Source organism: Anser cygnoides, chromosome 6 (assembly GCF_040182565.1).
Source record: "Anser cygnoides isolate HZ-2024a breed goose chromosome 6, Taihu_goose_T2T_genome, whole genome shotgun sequence".
Taxonomy (NCBI): Eukaryota; Metazoa; Chordata; class Aves; order Anseriformes; family Anatidae; genus Anser; species Anser cygnoides.
The window spans coordinates 41,434,153-41,453,195 of NC_089878.1; the positions used below are offsets into that span (position 1 = coordinate 41,434,153).

The following is a 19,043-nucleotide window of genomic DNA, read 5'->3' on the forward strand; positions in this document are numbered from 1 at the left end:
AGCTGTGTGTATACACACAAAAGTTGGCCAAGTATCATTTCTATTAAACAGAAACATATATCTGTATTAAACTCTATCTGCATCCTGAGAACCACTTAATTGTTAAAGAGGAGTAAACCGGAACGTAACCACAGCACCTGCCTGTCACTGTGAATGTTCTCCTACCACAGAGAAGGTCCTCCCAAATTTACTAACGAGATGGCTTTCATACAGAGTACTGTGTACAGATGTAGATAAAAACTAGAAATAATCTAAGTATGAGGCCGACTCCACAGACGAATTGTGTACATTTATCCAAAATTTGTTGTAACATCAGTCATTCAGTAGTGTGGCACACTCTCCATCTTGCAGAAAACATTGCGTTGGAAAGTCAGGCAATCACAAGTCCTCAATTTCCAGATATATAATCACCTTGCTGAATTAAGTGCCGCTGTCTTGCTAGTACTGTAATAAGCCTAATATATTTATATTGCGTCTACATTAAGTCCTAGTTATGCAGAAATCCCTTGCCTTCAGATTTTTACAAATCTGTATGCCAGACGTGCCTCTTTTGAAAGAGAACACAAATCACCTGTTTTGTCAAAATGAGCTCTTCTGGTTATAGTTGCATCACATTAAAATGCAATAATCCCATTATTTACCTAGACACATACTTCGAAATCAAAAACCAAAGCTTCTTTGCAGACCCAGCCTTCTGCCTCCCACCCACCAACCCACACCCCAGTGATGTGGCGAAGGCTACTATTTACTGCAAAAATTGGGGAGGGGGGAAGACAGGAGGAAATCAGAAAAACAGAGAAAGAGCACACCATATATAAAATGTCAAATATGTCAAAACATTCATGAATACCAACATCTCCCTCCGCACCATAGCCAGCTATAAAGGTTACTTAGGGCTAACGTTTCAGCAAGTGCAGATTATGCAGCAGTGGGTTTACTAATACATAAAAAATCACCTACAGGTGCATCGGATGTGCTCTTATGTATGCAGCCAGAACAGGGATTTCTACCACTATAGAAAAGTCAGAAGGCTAAAATCACATAAAACGCGCATTTTCTAGCTTTGACTACCCTAGACATAAATTCCTGCTGGCTGTTCTCTATGCATGTGACATATGCAATGAGGATAATTAGGTAAAGGGCTAAGAAAGCAAGTGTTGCTGATTGCATTCCAAAACTAATAAAGCTCTGCGAGGGTGTCATGCCTACAGTAATTCATCTTTCCAATACTACGTTCAGAAAAGGCAGTTTCAGAATATGTCGCGACACTTTCTTGTCCCTAAGTCACCAATTGTGAATTCCATCAGAATAACTGCAGACGAGTACAGTTTTATGGAACGTGAAGCATAACACACGCGAGGCATACATTATACTACCCAGGCCCTCAGATAAATGAAGCTTAAATTAAATGTCAGAAGATGAATACAGTGTACTGTATTAGCAAACACCTGACCTGAATTCACCCCCAGTTTGTTTGTCAAGTTTGTAAACTCTAACATGTTTTGGAAAATTGTACTTTAGCCCAGTCCTCTCACCTTTCCAGACTAGACAGAGAAAGGTGTCCAGCACTGGAGAGGGGAAGAACAATGAGACACCCCGCAGTGTAACTGAGCGGGCTTCACTGGAAACAGAAATTTGTCTTTTGGATAAATAAAGCGAGCAGGCTCCACTCTTATGCATTGGTGCACTGAAGGAGTAGCTCCTAGAAGTCGGTGCAATTGTATGAGCAGCAAAGTTAGGTTAAAACCAGCCCAGTGGCCTGATAACAAACTAGAAGAAAGGCAATGCTGAGGGAACAAAGCAAAACGGTTTTGTCTGCCTTCCCACGCAAGCCATGCAGAAAAGGCAGTAACAAATTTAATGATCAGCATGGAGCGAAAATAATTAATACAGCTCCTAATCTGGAACACTCCGCATCTAAAAGTGAAATCTTTTACTAACAAATCCTACCGATAGTGCCGTTTCAGAATTCCTCCTTCAGCTCCGTACCCTGCGCTGAACTTCGCCCCCCCGCCCAGCGCCCCCCCGCCGTCCCGCTTCCCCCTCCCGGCAGCGCCGCGCAGCACCCGCCGCCCGTCCCGGCTCGGGGGCGCCCAGCCCCGGGCAGCCCCGGGCAGCCCCCGGCCCGCCCGCACAGCAGCGCCTGGCGGCGGCCGAGCCCTGCGCATCCCGGGGCGCTGCCTCCCGTCTGACGCCCGAAACCTGAGCCCCTGCCCCTGCCCCTGCCCCTGCCCGTGGCCGTGCCCCCGCCGCGGGGACGGAGCCGCCCGGCCGCTGCCCGGCGGAGCATCGGGGCCGCTGCTGCCCCTGCCCCGGTGCGGGGGGTTAAGCGCCTTAGGAAAGTTACTGCAAACCCCCCTGGGAAAGCATTTAGCGCAAGAAGCCTGAACAGCAAATTCTAACAGGTGGAGCCTTCGTTGAAGGGTTAAAGCCTCAGCGGCCCCGGCCCCTGCAGCCGGCCGGGCAGCGCCCCGCCGCCCCCGCCCAGACGGGACCCCCGCACCGGCAGCAGCCTGCCACGGGACGGGGCGTTCTGCCCGTAGTTCTCAGCAATTCATTGCCCCTCGCCTAACCGAGCCGTAACGTCCCTTCCCCGACAAACCCGACGGGTCCGTTCCATCGGTCACGCCAGCACCAAACAACGCCGGTGGCCCTGGAACGGCACGGCTCGGCACGGCTCGGCTCGGCACAGCTCGGCACGGCTCGGCTCGGGGCAGGGAGCGCCCGGGGCTGCCCGGGGCCGGGCCGGGCTCGGGGAAGCATCCCCGCACGGCGGGAGCGGCCGGGGCTGCGGGGCTCCGGGAGCGGGCCGTCAGCGGCGGGGAGGCAGCGGGGCCGGGCCCGGCAGGGCTGGGGCAGGCCGGGGGCACGGTGCCCACCTCGGTGCCACCGAGGGGTACGGCGGGGGGGAGCCGCGAGCAGCCCCGCGGCCGACGCCGGGAGCCCCCCGCTCCCCGCCGCTCCCGGGGCCGCTCCCCCTGCCCGGCACAGGCCTGGGGCCGGTACCCGCGAGCGCTCTCCCCGGGCCGCCCCTGCCCGCTCCCGGAGCCCCGACGGCGCGGGAGCCTCTGCCCCGGGGCCGCGCTCTCCCGCGTGCGGGGGACGCGGCGCGGGGCCGGGCAGAGGCTCGGGGGCTGCTCGGGGCCGGGAGCCGCCGCCCCCCGACGGGCAGAGCGGGGCGGCCGCGGGGCCCCCGCCAGCAGCCGCGGCTCGACGGGCGCCGCCGAGCCGTGCCCGCGGCCCGGGCCCGCCCCCTCCCGCTGCTCCTCCGGGGCCGGCCGCGCGGCGGGCGGCTGCGGGGCGCATCTCGAAGGAGAGGTTTGGAAAAGGCTGCGGGGCTGCGGCCCCGCGGGCACCTCTCGTTTCCCTGACGCAAGAGGCAGAAGTTTCCAAAATTCCCAGGCGGGCCCCCGGGGTTTCATTTCCGCCTCCCCCCGGGGCCCGGCGGCCCCGGCCCCGCCGCCCCCCCGCAGCCCGCAGCGCCCCGGCCCCCGCCCGCCTGCGGGGCCGACACCGCGGCGGGCCGGGACACGGCTGCCGCCCGCCCCCGGCGGCCCCCGAACTCCTCGGGAAGTTTCTAGGAAGGAGCTGGCCGCAGAGGCTTCCTGCAAAGCCGACGGAGAGCGCAGCTGCCCTCCGCCCCGAGCGGCTGCCCCGCGGCCCGCAGCCGCCCCCCCGGCCCCGCGGAGCCGCCCGAGCAGAGCCGCCCGGGCAGCCCTCGGCCTGTGCGCCGCGGGGACCTGCCGCGACCCGGATCCGCGGAGGGACCGACCTTTGCGTCTCAGGCTCTCCTCCTGGCGCTCCCGCAGCCGGCGAGCTCTGCCGCACGCCTTACTGAAATGAAACCGCCCCATCCATTCTCCTGTGCGGTCTAACACTACCTTGTCAGAGTCTACTGTCCCGTATTTGCAACGGATGCTGGTGTTGGCGCTTCTCACTTAGACAGAAAGAAGACGAAATTCTATTCGTTTACATGTTTTATTGTTGTAAACATTAAAATTGTCTTTCTCAAAGAAAGAGTTATCAGGAAAAAAAAAAATCAGCGTTTCTAACTGTCATACACCATAGAAAAAAAGGCAGTGACTTGTATAATGTGCCATACTGGGAATATACAAAGAAAAATACTACAGAATATGGCAATATTAAAAATATTACTCGAACGTAAAATAATATATTAACCGACAATTTTAGACATAAAAAAAAAAATAATTCAAAGTGCTCAGTAATTTCCAGGGAGTTATGTATATTATAAGCACTCTGGAAACAGTCAAAAGCTGCTGCATGCAAGATTTGTTTAGCTTTAGACAACAAAATAATCAAGATATAAACTTCTTTTTTTAATCAACATCAACAGTACATACAACACTTACAAACAAGGAATGTCGGACGGTGTTTACAAACACTATGTGTCCCTTTGTCGAGGATTTTGGGTTTTGTAATACTTGTGCCCACCTATTTTACAATTGAGAAAATGTTTGAAGCTTAGATAACTACCAGTCTTTATAAAAGCTAACAGACTACATAGTGTCTGAAATACTATTTATAGAATATAGACATTACTGAAATAGCAAGTGCCTATAACATTGTCGCCCCAGAATCATCATGCCTTCCTTGTACGGAGTCATTTACTTTTCTTTCTCTTTATTCTCCTTTTTTTTTTTTTTTTTGCAAACACTTTTAGATTTTCTCTTTAATTCTTTAGAATTGTTTCCCGTATTTATTCATAAATAGGCACAGAATAATTTTTAAAAAGCCAAACTGCATCTGATAAATTTACAAGCCTTTGCCTTCTTTAATGACATGCCACCCACAGAACATTTAGGTTTTGTATATATTACAGCTTTCTTTTACAGCAGAAAACTTTAGTCTTTAGGAGGGTGAGACTTGTGGGTCACCTTAATACTTTGTCACCGTTACGAGTCTTAGCTGCGCACCTGGCGTTGCCAGATAGGGTCATCTTTTTAATCAGAAGTCCTTAATAATAAATTCATTTATAAGCTGATAATAAAAAGTTTGTACCATGGTATTTGTGTAGTCCATGATCTGCATCCATGATGCCCCAGAGCCAAAATGCCCCTTCACGTTCTGCCTGCAGGAAGTTAGCAACACTTTTTTGGATGGGAATCTGGCACCCAAAGGTGCTGCCTTGTGCCCAGATGAATTCCCCTTCAGACAGGTGAAGTTTCTTTTAAGTTCAGTGTAAGTGCATGGGAAGAGTCTTAAAAAGGTAAAGTGTCCAGAAAAAGTTTGTCGATTATTGCTGGTGGTGGCACCAAATCTTCCAGTTTCAGGTAGAAAATGCGCTGCAGCCCCTGCGTGCAAAGCGTGCGAAGTTCAGGGAGCTTCCCCAAGAGTTTGGACAAATAATTGGGGCGATTCAACCCCCCATTATTAAAAGTCACATGGTCTTTGAGACAATTTACAATCTTGTTTTGCAGTTCTTCTACCCTCTTGGGTTCTTTAAGCCCATGCCTCTCTGCAAAAGACAAGGATGCAGGACATTACAGGTCTGACACTGCGGGGAAGGCAGCAGGGGAGAGGAGCTGCCCGGTGGCGCTGAGCGAAAAAGAGAGGGCACTGACCTGTCACCATAGCCAGGGCAGCGATGCAAGAGAACGCGGATATGTCGATGTTCATGTTTTGCAAGTTGGAGGAAAATTCAACAATGGAATCAATCCATTCCCCAAAGCCCCGGACGCACTGCAGCCGGTGCAGGACCACCCCGTTGCAGAAGATAAGCTTGCCCTCCACGGGATTTGACCTGGAAGGAATATGACAACCCCAAAATGAACAGATGAATGAGTAAAAGAAACAAATAGAAAAAGAAAGAAAAACATAAAGGAAAAGAGGAGAGGAAAAAAAAGAGAAAGCAAAAGGAGGGGGAAAAGGGAGAGATAAGAGAGGAAGCGTGTGAGAGAGAAAGGCAAAAAAGAAATAAAAAGAAACGGACAGGTTTAAAAAAAGGAAAAGAAAGAAAATAGAAGATGGGGGAGCAAAGCTAAACAACTAATTACTTGAGGAGCAATAAATGAAGGATTTAGGAGGCACCTAATTACCGAGGAGTTAATAAAACGCAGCTCAGTGGACCTTGAAAGGATCTGATTTCATAATCGCGCAGAAGTCCCCCCTCGGATTTTGGCCGCTTACCTGTAAGCCAGCCGCAGCACGAACAGCTCCAGGAAGGCGGATTCGAAGAGCAGGTCTTGGTCTGTTTTGGGAAGGTCGGTGAAGCCGGGAATTTTTTCTGCCCATCCTCGGATGATCTCCATGGAGCCGGTCAAGAGATCATAGAACTGCTGGATGTGCTGGGTGTCGTCTCCACTCATCTGGTAGTCAGGGTTAGCCTGGAACTGGAAATTCATTTTAAAAAGCACTTAATGAGGTTCTCCAAAGTATATAACCCGTGAAATTGCTAACCCCATTTCTAGTAGGGGAGCCAGGTTTTTATAACAATTAAACCTCTCTCTGACCAGTAAGGAAATTAGATGTTCCAGGGCAATTAATTCAATTAGGAACGGTGCTACGAGGTCGCTGCTTTAAATATGCAAACAGCCGCTTCCGTGCGGGCTGCAGCCGGGGCCGCCCCGCGCGGGGACGCGGCCGCTCCCCTGCGCAAAGCGAGCGGCGGGCCGGGGGCAGCGGCGGGGGCCGCGGGGAGCGGCGGCGGGGCCGGCCCGGCTCGGCTCGGCTCGGCTCGGCTCGGCACGGCCCGGCTCGGATCGGCACGGCTCGGCTCGGCTCAGCCCGGCCCGGCCCGGCCCGGCTCGGCTCGGCACGGCCCGGCCCGGCCCGGCGCCCCGCTCACCCCGGCGGGCAGAGGCGCTGCCGGGCGGGGGCCGCTCCCCGGGCGGGCGCAGCGAGAGGTGGCTCCGCGAGCTCGGTCCAGCTTACCCTGGAATAGTCCAGGCTGGTCATAGCCGGGTTGGAGTCGACATGGGCTCTCACCAGCGCACTGATCAGACTCACCGGGGGAGAGGGGGGAGAGGGCTCCTGGGGGCTCTTCGGTTTGGATGGCAAGCGACCCCTCCGGCCTTTTAGGCTGTCTGTGCGAACCACTGCAAGAGAAGCGGCGCTCAGCCCCCCGCCGGGGCCCGGCACGGCACGGCCCGGCACGGCCCGGCGTGGCGGGAGGCTCGCCGAGACTCACCCTCCTTGACCATGCCGACGGCGAGGCACTTCTGGAAGCGGCAGTACTGGCAGCGGTTGCGGCGGCGCTTGTCCACCGGGCAGTTCTTGTTGGCCAGGCACACGTACTTGGCGTTCTTCTGCACCGTGCGCTGCGGGACGGAGCGGGGGGCGCGGCGGGGACGGCGCGGGGACGGCGGCGTCAGCCTCGGGGCCGCAGTGCCGCCGCCCCGCCGGGCTGCCCCTCCCGGCCCCGGCCCCGGCCCCGGCCCCGGCCCCGGCCCCGGCCCCGGCCCCGGCCCCGGCCCCGGCCCCGGCCCCGGCCCCGGCCCCGGCCCCGCCGCCGCTTTTTTCCCTATTCCTCTATTTCCTTCTCGGTTTTTTTTTTCCTTTTTTTTTCCTTTTTTTTTTCCTTTTTTTTTTCCAGGGCATTTAACGGGAGAAAATTGCTAGCGTTAACATCTGAGCTAACCCCGCAGCTCCTAGCAGTGTTTTATATGCCAAGAGAAGGGAAGGAGACGCTCAGTAAATACAAATCCGTGGGCATTCATATTATTTACATTCCTTGGAGACCTCCTCTATTTAAAATGATAAGATTATTCAATCAGGATGGCGAAATAAAGAGATCACTTAATTTGACCACAGGGAATTCTGTTCCACTCGGTTAGCTCACACACGGCTCCCTGTCCTGGCCAATCTCGCTCCGGCGGGCAGCTCAGCGCCCCGCACCCCCGGCTCCCCGCGCCCCCGGGCACCTGCACCCCCGGGCCCCTGCACCCCCGGCCCCCGCCGCCCCCCGCCCTCAGCCCCCCGGCGCGGCTCACCTTGAAGAAGCCCTTGCAGCCCTCGCAGGTGCGCACGCCGTAGTGCTGGCAGGCGGCGTTGTCCCCGCAGACGGCACAGAGCCCCTCGTTGGACGGGGAGCCCCGCGAGGGCGGCGAGGGCACCTGGCTGTCCAGCAGCTGCGGAGCGTGGCCCAGCTGCAGCCCGGGGAAGGCCATGGAGGGCTGCTTGCGGATGGGGTTGGGCACGGCGAAGGCCTGCCCGTCCACGCCGTGGTGCGCCCCGGCCGGCTCGGGGTTCATGGGCACGTGCAGGGGCCCGTCGAAGCGCATCTGGCAGCTGGAGACGGGCGTGCCGGGGGGCGACTGCTTGAAGGAGAAGAGCGAGAGGCGGGAGACGGGCGTCTTCCGCTGCTCGATCATGTGCGTGGTGGCCACGTAGTTGGGGTGGAAGTTGTGCAGGGAGCCGGGGTCGTCCCACATGGGGCCGTGCTGCACCTGGAAGCCGGGCGTGGAGGGGGTCGGGGGCGACGAGGGCTTGTAGTACACGGAGCCCGAGTGGGACATCATCTCCTCGGACTGGGGGGGCAGGTGGCCGTGCTGCTGGTAGCTGTGCATCTGAATGTCTTCCACCTTAATGGAGGACTGCTGTCCGGACAGGGGCATTTGGTACAAGCAAGGTGGCTTCACGTCGTAGCTTGTGTTGTAGTTGTCCATAAAGGTACTGAAGCTGGGGAGAGAAGTGGTGGCAGTGATTTCAGTGTTGGTGAGGTCCATGCTAAACTTGACAAACTCTGGAGTTAAGAAATCGGAGCTGTATTCTCCTGAAGAGTGGTAACTGTAGCTCTGGGAGGCTGGGCTGGCTCCTTGCGGCGAAGACCCATACTGAGCCTGAACACAGGGCATGGCTGGAAACGAAACAGGGCAACACAGGCTCAGCCCGGACGACTGCGCCTCGTGCCCGCGCCGCGGGCCGCCCGCCGCCCCCGCCCCGCGGAGCGCGCAGCCCGGCCGGGGGGAGCCGCGGGTGCCGGCGGCCCGGCTGCGCGCCCCCGGCCCGGCCCGCCCCGACGGCGCGGACCCCGGACCCCCTCCCCACCCCGGCCCCGGTCCCCCCGGTCCCGCTCGGCTGCGGGGCTCCCGCGGAGCGCGGCGGGCAGTGCCGGGAAGGGCGCTCACCGACCTTCAGCCGAGGGAGAGGCGTTTCCGAGGGAACTAAAGGCGGACAGCGTCGGAGGCCGGCGGGGAGCGAAGTTTCCGCGATTTTAGCAAACGGAGGCGGACTCCAGCCCGCCCGGTGCGCTCGCTGCAACACACACACGGGGCGCGCGGGTCAGGGCTGCGCGGGGCGGGCGGCACCGAGCTCCGACGGCACGGCCCCGGGCGGAGCCCCCGCCCCGCGCAGCGCCCGGAACGGGCTCGGGCAGCGGCCCCGCAGCCGGGGCTTCCTCGGGGCCCCGCCGAGAGTTTCCCAGCGGGAGGAAAACTTTCCGGAGGCGGGCCGCCGAGCCGCGAGCGCTCCCGCCCTCCGTTCTCCGCCCGGTGCGGTCCTTGCCTCCGCGGTGCCGTGAGGGGCAGCCCCGCGGGGCGGGCGCGGAGCGGGGCCCGCGGCACCTTCCCGTGCCACCGCGGCGCCCCGGCGAGGCTCGCAGCCGCCGCCCGGGGAGGGCACGGCCGACGGCAAGCGCGGATTAATTCAAACCAGACGGGAGCCGCGGCCGGGCAGCCCGGGCTCTCGGCGTCACGCCGCCGGGACTGACGGGGGGGGGACGCGCTCCCGGGGGCGGCCCGGCCCGGCCCGGGCGGGGATCGGGGCTCTGCCGGGACGCCGCGGAGCCCCCCGGGCCGGCCCCGGCCGGGAGGGCGCCGGGACCCCGCGGCACGGCGCTCCCACGGGCGCTCCGCGGGCGGGACGCGCGCGCGTCGAGCTCGGAGCCGCCGCCGCCCCCGCGCCTCCCCCGGCCGCCCCCGACGGCGGCGGCTCCGCTCCGCGCCCCGTGCGCGGAATCCCCGCGGGCAGCGCCCGGGCGCGCGGGGCCCGTGCCGGCGGCAGGCGCGGGGCTGGGCGCGGGGCTGAGCGCCGCGGGACTCACCGGAGAGCGGAGACCCGCGCGGGCATCCAAGTGCCGGGCGGCGGTGGGCGCGGGGCGGGCGGCGCGGCGGGGCTCGGCGCGGCTCGGCGCGGCTCGGCACGGCCGGGCACGGCGGGACTCGGCGCGGGGCAGCGGCGGCAGCGTCGCGCCGTGCGAGCGAGGCGGTCGGAGTGGCCCTTCCCCGCAATGTGCCTTTGTTTATGTGCGCTCCGCATCGCGAGCCAACATGCACCTAAAGTCCCCGAGCGTCAGCGCGCGTCAGCGCCGCCCGCCCAATCAGCCCGCCGCGGGGCCGGCCTCCCCGCTCCGTTGGCCAGCGCTCGCTTTGGTAAATTTCCGACGTGACATCACCGCCCGCCGCCGCTTAAGGTGGGCACGGCCGCTCGCGGCGCCCCGCGGGCCGCCCCCCGACGGCACGGGCCGCCCGCCCGCCCGGCGGCGCTCCCGGGGGCTGGGGCGGGGAGGGGGGGAGGCGGCGCCGCCCGACGGTGCCGCCCGCGGCGCTCCGGGCCCCGCCCGCCCGCTCCGCCGCCTCCCCCCGACGGCCGCCGGCGGGGCCGGGCGCCGCGCGGGGCGCGCTGCGGGGGGGGCGCGGCCGCCGGGGTGCGCCGTGAGCCCGGCGCGGGGGGCGCCCGTCGGGGGGGGGGGGCGGGAGCGGGAGGCGGGCGGGGCCCCCGGTGCGCCCCGTCGGGCCCGCGGCACCTTAAGCGGGGGCGGGGCGGGGGGCGGGGCGGGGGGCGGGGCTCATTTGCATGCGCGCGGCGGCGTCACCCGCCCGCGGCCAGGGGAAAAAGTGAGCGCGGGGCGGGGCGGGGCGGGGCGGGGCGGGCGGCGCGTGACGCAGGGGGCGCCGCCATTGACGCAACCGCGCGGCGCGCCAAAAATAGCCCCGGGGGGGGGGGGGGGGGGGGGGGGGGGGGGCGCGGGGGTGTCCCGGGCCGCCCCGTCGGGGGCTCCCCGGGCCGCGCCTGGAGGCCGCTCGCTGCTCTCCTGACGCCAGCCTCCCTCCTCCTCCTCCTCCCACCGCCGGGTCCCCCCTGGCCCAGTCCCGCAGCTCCCCCCGGGTGCACCGGGACGGGCGCCCCGGGGAAGGGCAGGGGGCCCCCGTCCTGTAACAGCGCCCTCGTGGCCGCAGGCAGCCGGAGCCGTGTGTGCGTTCAGCAGCGCTTTATTGTGTGCCCTCGGTACAGGCCCCGCGCGCTACGCGTGCCCCCCGCTCCCGCACGTCCCCGCACCGCGGTGCCAGCAGGTGTCGGGGCTCCGTGCCCACCGCCCGCCCGCTCGTCCCACGGAACCGCCGTCTCCAGGCCCCCGGAGGGGTCCGTGGGGGCCGCGAAGGGCAGCGGTGCTCGGAGACTGGGCAGCGGTGCGGTCGGGTGAGGCCGGGTCAGTCCAGCAACAGCACTGTGCTTGGCCCCAGCCCATCACAGCCTGATCGTGCAGCTGGGGGTGATGGCACGCGGCGATGGCACGCGGCGATGGCATGGGGCTGCTCATCAGGAGGCGACAGGAGCGGCGAGGGCGCAGAAACGCAGAGCCACGCTGGGGCACCTCGGGGTCATCGCCGCCCTTCCTCAGGCTGCGTCCCCTGCTGCAGTTCCGCCTGGAAGAAAGAAAGAGCTCGCGTAAGTACAGCTCCCTTTCCGCGGCTCGGGGAGGAGGCGAGTGGCTGTTACACAAGGGCCCGCTGTGGGGACCCGCAGGGGTTTTGCAAGAAACAGAAACATGCTCCTTGTTCAGGAGACCTGAGCGTGCAGGAGCCCTTCTCCGAGGTGTTTCCGAAGGCTGGAAGGAGGTGCTGCCTGTACACGCGGCCTGCCGGTACCGCCCGGTACAGAGCGCAGGTTAGGACCCGGTGCACCTGAAGCAGCACAGCCCGGACACACAGCGCCAACGTTTCAAACACAAAATTCTTCCCTTACAGAAAAACCCTGTGAAGCACTTGAACATGAATGGCTTATGTGAAACTACGATCGTTCCTTCTCAAGTCAGTCACCGTTCTCACGCTGGGGCTGCTTCCCCCGTTAAGCTCCAGCTGCACAACCCCCGCGCCGCCCCAGACCGACGGCTCCGCTCAGCGCGCTCCCCCTGCCCGGCCGGGGCCGGTGCCAGCGCCGCACCACGGTTCATCCCAGCTGTAATTTCACCTCGGTGAAGGAACCTTACTGCACAGACCCTTATAGGGACAAGAAATACGTCTAATTACCATATCCTTAGAATAGACGTAATATAAATTTCATTACTCACTTAAAAGTTCTAAAGTTAACAGCATAAACTTGAAGTTGAGTAATTAAGTAATCCTTATATAGACACTTATTAAAGTATTTATACATATTATCTTAAATCTACATCTATCATTTTGCCAATTAAAATTAGGACTTTAATTGCAATTAAGTAATTTAATTGCCAATTGAACAGCAAAATTGCTAAGTGACTAATTTTAATGCCTATTTTAATTACCAATCATGACTGGGGAGGGAGCTAATCAAGCGGTATCAGAGTAATGATGTGAAAAAAAACGGAGAACAAACATTCAAGACTACATGCTTTTAAAAAAGAACTCTAAATTAAATAAATGCAAACACAATTTTATACATGCGGCGAAATGCTGTATTTCGGTGTCTAAATACACGCGCACAAAGGACACGTTTAATTAAAAAGAGCCGCCACTCTTCCCCTAAAGTACTGAAGGCGAAGCGCCCCGCGTTCCCCGTTCTGCCTGGGGCTCCCTGAAACGCAGCCCCCTGCCTGCGCAGGGCCCAGGTCAGCAGGCTGAGCTGCCCTGCAGACCCGTACTCGGGGGGGGAAATAAAGCCATGCACGGAGGCAGACCCCCAAACGCCTCTGACGGCGTCTGCAAGGAGAGGCGGTGGCGTTGCAGGCCAGAGGCATGCCTGCACCTCCAGGCCCCCGAGGGCCCCCTGGGGCTGCAAGAGCCTGGTGCAGCAGGGCCGTGCCACACCGCCAGCGCCCACCGCCGCTGTCCCTTCCCGTCCCGCCGGCTGGTCCCTCTGCCCCATGGGGAGCGCACACGCAGGCACACGCACGCAGAGATGCGCTGTCACCATTCCTGCTCCCCCCAGCAGTGGTTCCAACAACAGGTGAATCACGATCGCTTCCGACGTGCCAGGGAAGGGCCATAGCCGAGCGTGCCGCAAAAAATAAAATCCCGCGTTCCTGAAGGGCTTTGCCCACCGCTAACAGGGTCTTGTACCTTCCAGCTCGTCAGAGCTCCCGCGGAAGGGCCCCCCCGCGGCGCACCCCAGAGCCCGTATTTTGGGACACGCCTGGGCAGAGGCCTGGCTCGGCCACTGGCATTTCCAATAGAAGCACAACATTCACGTCTCTGCGATGTGCGAGCACAGACAAGAGGGAAACTGCCGAGGTCTAAGGGAAAGTCACGGTGCTTGTTTAAGATGAAGATGCACATGAAACGACCTGTGGTTGCCGTACTCGTACCTCCAGCAGCAGCAGGAGCACCATGGGTCAGTCACCGTGACGAAGCTCTGGTTGCCCCGGCCGTGACAGCAGCAGCCGCAGCGGCCAGGCCGTGCCGGGGCAGCCAGCAGGCGGGCAGCGCTGCAGCCGGAGCCAGCAGCCCGCACGGCGGCACACGGTCAGCGCTGCAGCGAGCGCCAGCGGTGACCACGAAGCACCATAACCGCTGTGAGGTGCCTACCTCAAAAGTTTTATGAATGCGTAAAGCGTGAGCTCTGTGATGTGTCTGGCAGTCCTGGGCTTCACGTCATCGCAGGGATGGGTAACGCAGGAGGTGACCGCTTGTTCGGTACGTGGGCAGCTCCACCTGCAGCACCCCACGGCAGCGGGGCACAGCTTCGCTCCTTCCCTCTGGAGGCCGTGGGGCAGCGGCTGGTGCCTGTGAGCGACGGGGCCGCGCTTGTCCGGTACGCAGAGGGTGCTGCAGCGGCAAAGCGACCCGGTTCTGGCAGCGAGCGTGCCTCCCCTGCGCCCCGTCCCACCCTGCGAGCACTGTGTGGTGGGGGAGGCACCGCGCTCCTCTCAGCAGGGCAGGAGCTCGAGACTCCCACAAGGTGCCTGACGGCGGGCGGCGTGACGTGGGGCAGCGACTCCCGTCCGTCGGGCCAGAACAGCAGCTAAGGCCGAGGCCGCTGCCCTGCGACGGGACGGGTTTGCGGCGGGTCCCCAGGGCCGCACCGCACCTTGCTGCCTCTGGGCGCAGGCCCCGCGGGCGGTGTTTGTGGGGCGGCACGAACCCCGAGGCGAGCAGCGCCACCCCCGTGAGACGCGGGGCACGGGGGCAGCGGGACGGGCCCCGAGCACGCCCCGGGAGCTTGCCCGGTGCAGGGCGAGGGGTCGCAAGGCGAGCCCCGATGCCGGGTGAACGCTCCGGGCTCTGCCCCACGGGCACCCCCCGCTTTCCCTACGGTTTCCGAAGGAGCGACTTTCTGCCCGCCCGCCCGCCCGCGGAGCACACCTGGCACCGAGCTGGGCAGCGCCGGGCGCTACGGGGGTACCGCGGGGCTACCGCGGGGCTACCGCCGGGTACCGCGGGGCTACCGCCGGGTACCGCGGGGCTGCCGCAGCCGCGCCGGGCTCCCCTCGGCCCCCCCGGCGGCGCGGTGCCCCCGGCAGCCGGTGCCGCGCCTCGCCCCGCAGCGCCCGGAGCCGCCCGGCAGGGGCTCGTCCCGGCTCGGGGCTGCCGCTGCCACCCGCGGGGCCGCCGCTCGCCGGCTGCCGGCCGGGCTGCGCTGGGGAGGCCCGGCTGGCGCTCGGGGCTGGCGCTCGGGGCCTCGGGGCCGGCACACGGCGGCTCCCCGGGCCGCCCGCCCGCCGAGCCCGAGCTGCCGCGCGGCGGGACCCGGCCGAGCCGGCACCGCCGCTGCACCGGGAGGCGCCCGGCCCCGGCCCCATTCCCCCGCCCCCCGTCCCGGTGCCGTCCCGCCGCTACCTGCCTGTGCCGGGTCGGTGCGGGCCGCGTCCGGCTCCGGTTCGGGGTCGCGCTCCCGGCCCGGCTCCGGGTCCGGTCCCGGTCCCGGTCCGTGCCCGGTGCCGCCGCCCCCGCCGCGCGTCAGCGGCCGCCGCGCTCCGTGACGTCACGGCCCGGCCCGGCGGGGGCGGTGACGCCACGCGGGGGCTGCCCGCGCCCCGCCCCGCCCGCTGCCGGCGGCGGCCCCGGGACCGGCGGCCCCCCCCCCCCCCCCCCCCCCCGGGGCACCGCGCTGTGACGGCCCGGCCGCCCGGCCCGCGGGGCGCTCACCCGCACGGACGCGGGGCGTAACGCCGCGGGGACGCCGGGCTTCACGGGGCCCGTTTCTGTAACCCGTAACCGAACACGGTTCGTCGGAGCCCTCCCGGCGTGTGGGGCGCTCGGCCGGGGACCCGCCGCTGGGCACGGCCGTGGCCCTCCCGTCAGCACAGCCCCGCCGCCTCGCCCTCCCGAGGGGCGGCCGCGCGCCCGCGCCTGGGGCCGAGCCTGGGGATGTGCGGCGGGCCTGAGGAAATCACTTCACGTGCAGGCTGCGGGCCTCGAGGCCCCCGGGGGGGCGGTACCTGCAGCACCGCACACGGCGCCTGGGAAGCCCGCCGTGCTCACGGCTGGCACGTGGGAGCCCGTGCGGGTGGGTCCCGCCGGGGTGCTGCCGGGGTGCTGCCGGGGTGCTGCCGGCCCCGCCGGGGTGCTGCCAGCCTCCTCCCGGCCCAGCGCCGCTCCCGCGGGGGCTGTCGCACGAGCAGAGGCCCCTTGGGCCCCGTGCCCAGCGAGAGGCCTCCCCGGGCGGGGCGGCTCCTTGCGCTTGGCCTCGTGGCCTGTCCCGGGCCGTCGGACACGTTTCGCTTCCAGCCGTCACCAAGCTGCCTCTCGCAGCCGCTGCTGTGAAATGAGCACGAACCGTAACGCGCGGCCCCGTTTTGGCAAGAGGGCTTTTCTTCACGGCTAACGTCACCGGGGGCAGCGCGTCGAGTAGGCCGGCACGCTGCGATTCAGCCTTGGCCGCGCCGCGTGGCGCGATGCGAACGTCAGCATTGGCACCCTGCGGCTGCCTGCTCCCAGCTCGGCCTCGCGCTGCAGCTCGCCCCGCGGCCATAAAACAACGCCGTGCTGGGGAGTAGCGCCTCACGGGAGCCCGGCAATGCTCTGCGCAGTACCACGCTGACGCAGGGCTGCGCGCCTCGGGAGCCAGGGGGAAAACCGAAAAAAAACTTCTGATAGATGTGAACTTGCAAAACTCTTCGCCTGTGTGACTGTAGCTGTTATTAGAGGTATATGGCAGGGAGAATAAGCCCATTAATGCAGATTGTTAATTGAAAACAGGACTTGTGGAGAGAATGTAGTTTGTAATTATGAACATAGTTATTAAAATATCATTTTGCTTTTTAAAACGCCTGACTCTAATACAGAGTACGAAGCAGTTGCATTTAAAGAAGTTAATTATTTCCAGAGCTTCAAAAAAGGAAGTCTAAGCTGAAAATGATTTACCAATTGTTAAGTCTGTTTTCTAATTATCAGTTTCACAAAGCTGCTGTGGAATACCAGTTTAAACTGATTTTTACTTACGAAGAAACGTGTGCAGGTTCTGGTTCCTCTCTGGCAGTGTGCTGTGGGTATTTCTGCGGCACTGGGTCACACCTACAGGCCTTGCTTCACGAGGGCTCCCGGGTAACACTTCTCCCGTTTCGGCCTCCCCGGGGCTCTGGCCGGCTCACCCAGAGCGGCGCTCCCGGTGGTCTGCCCGTCTTGGCGTGGCTCCTGGGGGCGGCCGCTCGCGTGCCCGAAGCGGTGTCAGGCGCCTCGCGAGACCCGGCAGGAAACAAAGAGGAACATTTTTGTGGGGAGCACATGCCGGCGAGAGCTGGGCACGCGTTACGCAGCCAGCAACGCCTTTGGCAAAGGACCCGCGCGACAGCATCTGCAGCGCCAGCGTCTGCGGCCGTGCACGTGGACTCCCATGTGCTAGCGGCAGCGTGCAGCGAGGGGCTTCTGCGCGTGGGGCTTTCGTGCACCGGCCCGAGCATCCCGGCAGCCTCGGCCTCCACGGCCGGTCCCGGTGGGCCCTCTGGTACCGCGGAGGCACCGCGGGGAGGAGCCGGGTGGTCGGTCTGTCTGTCGCCGGCTGACCGTCGGAGCTCCAGCCCTCTCGCCATGCCAGCAGCGTGCCTCTGCGTGCAGCAAGGCGCTCCTCGTGTTCAGCGCAAGCGGAGCACTTCACACATCCAGCGGTACACAAAGCGTATGCCTGCCTCACTCGGTCGGCGAAATGACGATGGAGAAACGGGCACGTAATGACACGCAAGGAATAGTGTAAGCTCCTTTGCAACATGTGAAACACAGTAAGCAATAGGCACTGATTTGAGAAAGAATGATATTAAATAAGAATATTTGAACTGTAGTTCAACCTGCACACAGAGCAGAGGAAAAGCTGTTTGTTTTTTCAGCTTTAACTAAACGGGATCCAGTTCTTCAAAAAAAAAAAAAAAATTTAAAACTGAAGTAAAAATTGAATCCCATTAATATTCCTAGTGAATAAAAATGTATTATTTTGTGGATGGCAGAGCTTTAATAATAAAAGGTATTATAAAAATCTGGATTGAATATTTACCAGATGTTCAATACAAAAGCCAACAAAATTAGCCCATATCGATGCGATAAGCAGGAAGAAATATAATAGCTTCCAGATCGCAACATTCCGGTACAAGAAACCATTGGAAAAGCAGGTCAATTCTTATATTAGTCAAATTCCTATTAAATTAGCCCGTACTTTTCAACAGGAAAATCTGCAGAACTCGCCCTATCGACATATTGACACGAGGCGTAAACATATTGCTTTGTGGCTCACAGCAATCCAACACCCCGCAGAGCTCGCCGCGCGCTGCTGCTCAGACCCTGGCGAAGTCGTGGCGGACGGGCTGCGCACGACATTTTGTGGGAGCGAAGCCTCGTGACAATATCCCCCACGGCCGTGGTTGCTCAAGGCATTACCTGAGTAAGGCTACACTGTGGTAGGAAAAGATACACGGAAGGGAACAAATCCGCTCTTGCAGAGGGAGGCCCTGGATAAAGCAGGATTTAATCACGCTTTGGCACCCTTCTCTGACCGTGTGACACACGCGGGGCAGAATCTGCGCTCTCACTGGTGAAAAATCTGCGCTGCTCTAAGTCGAATTAGCCTGGATCAGTAGCAGAGCAAGGCAGGGGACAATATTTGTTCCCAAGTCTTCGGGCTGTAAGGCTCAGGCGTTTCTTTGGAGTCGATGACTTCAACATAAAGGGACAAGTATCAGCCCTGCTCTTCCACAGGAACCTAACATTGCTTTATTAAGGCTTTTGAAGAAATAGTTCTAGTCCTCCTCATTTACTTAACATCGTATAGTGGCTTTCTAAGAATTTATTCTCTGTGTTGTCAGAAGATCCTATTTAACACAGGCTGTAATTGTCTTGTGTGTCTAATTATTGTTCAGCCTTCTGTCAAGATGCTTTGACACTGCAAGCTCCCAGCAAACACAACTAGCATTTGAGAAAATGCGTAGACCAGTGAAAACCCCTTTGATAAATCTGAACCATAAAGTATCTGCTGAAGCAGTAAATCTGCATTTCTGTTACACTGTCAAATATACAGGTTAACATCTGGAAAGCGAGTTTGGGGAATTTATTCAGGGGAAAACAGAGCAGGAATTAACTGCTTATGCTGGTATATCAAAAAACGCAAACAAAACCAAACTCTTGACCCTGTCACACAACATCCTTCTTGGGATGGTCAATGCCACTGCAGCCAGAGAGAAGAGCAGATTTTGGGGAGGAAAGTATGCAGGGATGCCGAATAGTGGAAAGGAAAAAGGCAGGAAGGAATTACTGTGTGAATGTGAAGGAGAACAGTTTTTAAAAACCTCGTCAATATTTAGCAAGGTGGAATGTGCAGGTCCACCCTCTTTCATTATCAATACCCCCATCAGCTACCAGAGCTTACTTCGATGAAGGAATCAGAGGAAAACTGGAAAATACCTTCTGTTCAAGGCGTGAGTCAAGTGTTGTTATTAATAGCACGCTTAATTCCAAGTGGCATCTAAA

The 19,043-nt window shown here is 60.9% G+C and overlaps 1 protein-coding gene and 2 long non-coding RNA genes across 7 annotated transcripts; 1 reads left to right on the forward strand and 2 right to left on the reverse strand.

Annotated features, from left to right (window-relative positions):
- Window positions 1–3,942: 3,942 nt before the first annotated feature.
- NR4A2 (nuclear receptor subfamily 4 group A member 2) lies at window positions 3,943–10,331 on the reverse strand. 4 transcript variants are annotated; one of them, XM_066999651.1, is made up of 9 exons: window positions 10,001–10,331; window positions 9,091–9,213; window positions 8,406–8,815; window positions 7,950–8,273; window positions 7,148–7,277; window positions 6,892–7,055; window positions 6,148–6,350; window positions 5,583–5,761; window positions 3,943–5,476 (listed from the first exon to the last, which is right to left on the reverse strand). In XM_066999651.1, exons 3-9 carry the CDS (start codon window positions 8,811–8,813, stop codon window positions 5,220–5,222), a joined length of 1,665 nt encoding a protein of 554 aa, XP_066855752.1. In that variant the 5' UTR covers window positions 8,814–8,815; window positions 9,091–9,213; window positions 10,001–10,331; the 3' UTR covers window positions 3,943–5,219. The 4 variants fall into 4 exon arrangements, with proteins under 4 accessions (XP_066855752.1, XP_066855751.1, XP_066855750.1 ...); XM_066999650.1 differs by having other exon boundaries at window positions 6,967–7,055; window positions 7,950–8,815; XM_066999648.1 differs by having other exon boundaries at window positions 3,947–5,476; window positions 7,950–8,815; window positions 10,001–10,328.
- Window positions 10,332–11,152: 821 nt separating this feature from the next.
- On the reverse strand, window positions 11,153–15,184 carry LOC136791045 (uncharacterized). 2 transcript variants are annotated; one of them, XR_010832154.1, is made up of 2 exons: window positions 14,935–15,184; window positions 11,153–11,603 (listed from the first exon to the last, which is right to left on the reverse strand). It is a non-coding gene; the product is annotated as an uncharacterized lncRNA (long non-coding RNA). The 2 variants fall into 2 exon arrangements; XR_010832153.1 differs by having other exon boundaries at window positions 14,931–15,184.
- On the forward strand, window positions 11,487–12,337 carry LOC136791046 (uncharacterized). Its single transcript, XR_010832155.1, has 3 exons — window positions 11,487–11,625; window positions 11,741–11,844; window positions 11,925–12,337. It is a non-coding gene; the product is annotated as an uncharacterized lncRNA (long non-coding RNA).
- Window positions 15,185–19,043: the final 3,859 nt, after the last annotated feature.

Excerpts from the sequence above, each read along its gene's own strand:
- NR4A2 (XM_066999649.1), bottom strand. The coding sequence starts at position 8,813 with ATGCCCTGTGTTCAGGCTCAGTATGGGTCTTCGCCGCAAGGAGCCAGC. Across the intron at positions 6,351-6,891 it reads CCAGCCTGGACTATTCCAGG|TTCCAGGCTAACCCTGACTA; the intron begins GTAAGCTGGACC and ends ATGAATTTCCAG. Across the intron at positions 5,762-6,147 it reads GTGCTGCGGCTGGCTTACAG|GTCAAATCCCGTGGAGGGCA; the intron begins GTAAGCGGCCAA and ends TATTCCTTCCAG.